This window comes from Opisthorchis viverrini (assembly GCF_000715545.1).
Source record: "Opisthorchis viverrini unplaced genomic scaffold opera_v5_119, whole genome shotgun sequence".
NCBI classification, from domain to species: domain Eukaryota; kingdom Metazoa; phylum Platyhelminthes; class Trematoda; order Opisthorchiida; family Opisthorchiidae; genus Opisthorchis; species Opisthorchis viverrini.
In genome coordinates this window covers 163934-166391 of record NW_008751775.1, presented here as the reverse complement: position 1 = coordinate 166391, position 2458 = coordinate 163934, and the positions used below count along the sequence as shown (strand labels likewise).

At 46.5% G+C, this 2458-nt stretch overlaps 1 protein-coding gene across 1 annotated transcript; it reads left to right on the top strand.

Moving 5' to 3' along the window:
* Nucleotides 1–1175: 1175 nt before the first annotated feature.
* On the top strand, nt 1176–2258 carry T265_13918 (hypothetical protein; the record flags this gene model as incomplete). Its single annotated transcript, XM_009171159.1, has 1 exon — nt 1176–2258. A coding segment is annotated over one exon (1083 nt), but the record flags the coding sequence as incomplete, so codon positions are not given.
* Nucleotides 2259–2458: the final 200 nt, after the last annotated feature.

Below are 2458 nucleotides of genomic sequence, written 5' to 3'. Positions count from 1 at the left end.
GACTGTGGTCCACAACAGTTACTCATAAGGTTGCTGAAAATTCGTCGACAGCGCAAGACCGGTTTCGCCCTTCTTGGGGGTCATCAGGCAGGCGCAGCCCCCCTTTTTCCGTCAGCCTTTTGCTCTACTTGAAGCCGAATAGCACGAAATTAGCGAAATACACTAATTTTCAAACAAATCTGGCTTTGAGGGAAACGCACCTGGAACCCAGATGAACCTCTCGTTTGTGTATTTCGCTAAACTTTATTGTCATTTCAAATGAAGATACTATTTCGTAGATCCTGATGCATCAGTTTAGGACGAGGATCGCAAGAACTTGACGTCTTTTGAGCGATAGGTGGGAGTATTCAGCAGTCTGTAATCACTGTCTGCATCTTAGCCCGTAAAATCCAGGTCTAACTTTGCTTGTGGCTGAAATTTTGGTGAACGAAATTTCCGGCGATTTCCACTTGATATGATCAAACAGGACCCGTCCGTCTATTGACGTTGGCTTTTTCAGTCCCAATGAGTCTTCTTAGTCCGATCTAATTGTGGGAACATCTCTGTTGCACTGTGAACCATTCCTAATTTAAACAGTTTACATCAAATTAACGAATGCTGTAATGCAGAACAGAGGCACGTTATTTACAATGTGATGGATACGCGGAGAATGACCCAAATTCGTCATTCTTGTACGCAGGCAGGCAGGCAGGCAGGCAGGCAGGCAGGCAGGCAGGCAGGCAGGCAGGCAGGCAGGCAGGCAGGCAGGCAGGCAGGCAGGCATGCATGCAGGCAGGCAGGCAGGCGCGCATTCATTCATTCATCCATTCATTCATTCATTTATTCAGTTACTCAGTCGAGAACTCAGTTTGTCTGTCTGTTTACTAGTCTGTAGCAGACAGCAGGATAGGGCTCAGATTTTAGACCAACCACAGCCGAATCCAGTCAAATTCAGTGCAAACTAGTATTTAAAAGAAGGAGGCGCTTCACCGCAGGTGAGAATGAATTGAGAGCTCACGAACAGCAGTTGGTGTGGATGATCAAGAGTGAATATTAGCATTTGACACAACACTGTCTCATCCACGTGATGAAAACTGGTTTGAAAGTATGCGATCGATTGTGGGCCTTCCACGCTTGCGCAAACCAGTCTACCTAAATAGCCCTGGCCATGTTTGCTGCACTGAGAGGGATTTAATTTGGTTATTCATAAATATGATTTCAGTTCAGTTTGTGTACGAACCGCACTGCAAACAGGCTCACCTTCCTTCTTCTGGGTCCGACCCTCCAGAAGCGCATTTCGAGTAAAAATGGAGGCACCAATACCAAAACTAGCCAGTAATAAATCTGTGGGGACTCTGACGGAAGATATTACAGAAAACCAAATAAAAACACCGTGTACCACTCCAGCAGGAGAGACCGCTGATGGAGACTATTTCACGTGTCATGAACAGAACCCAAATAGCGTAAGTTCAGACGTCCCGGTGGGACCGTATCTTTCTGATGAGAATGAAAACTGGGAACCCGACCTGCCTTGTGCAGAATCATTAGCCACCTCCATAATCTATGGGGACACTGATCAGTACAAAATCATTGGGCGCAATCATCACATAACGGACGATTCAACGACGCTCCAAGTACTCGTTCGTGCGCTAAAACAGCCAACTTTAGAGGAAAGTGTGCATGTTCAAGCTCCATCGAAAGTGTCATGCCTTCCCAAGAAAGTGGCAGATGAGGAGTCCATACAGTTTACATCGTCCACATCTCTCGTGACTGACGATTACGAGAAGAACCAGGAGCCAGTCAAAGCTGAAGTGCATGTTCATCGCCGGAAAAAATTGGAGTGGAAGCTCCAACCAAACAGTGAACCCCTAACATCCGAACCTAGGCCGCGAGGGAGTAGGAACAGTTGGACCGTCTACGATGACTTACTGGAAGATCTGGAAGATAGTCTGTGTCCAGTGGAAAGCCATACACACGACCGATCAAGCACTGGACTAGATCCAAGTGAATCTTTCAACGGCCTCGATCTGCCCGCATCAAAGAGAATGTATGAAATCATTGAAGACTATTTACAGCGAAAATTCCTAAACTTCTCGGGTCGGTTAGACCGAGATACAGACTATACAAGGTCGACGAAGATTTGTGCTGAAATCGCTACCATGACAGACGCTGAAGAAAGGGACGACGACGAAGAAGAGTCATGGTTCGCTAACCGGAGGTCTCAGTGTCTTCCAATGTGCCGATGTGTGCCCAAGCGGACTATCTCAAAACGTTTCTAACAGGACCGGAAAACGCGAACTGGGACCTCCCCTTACTAATCTCAACTCGTGGAAAGTCACTGTAGTAACCAAATACTTTCATGCTATTTCCTTTGATGTCCTGGTTCCCGATTGATTCGATAGTAAGCTTGGATTTCTGTTTGCTTGTTTCTTCAGTTTATAATCCTTGTAAGATCCGGGCGGTTACGGATCTCGCAGGA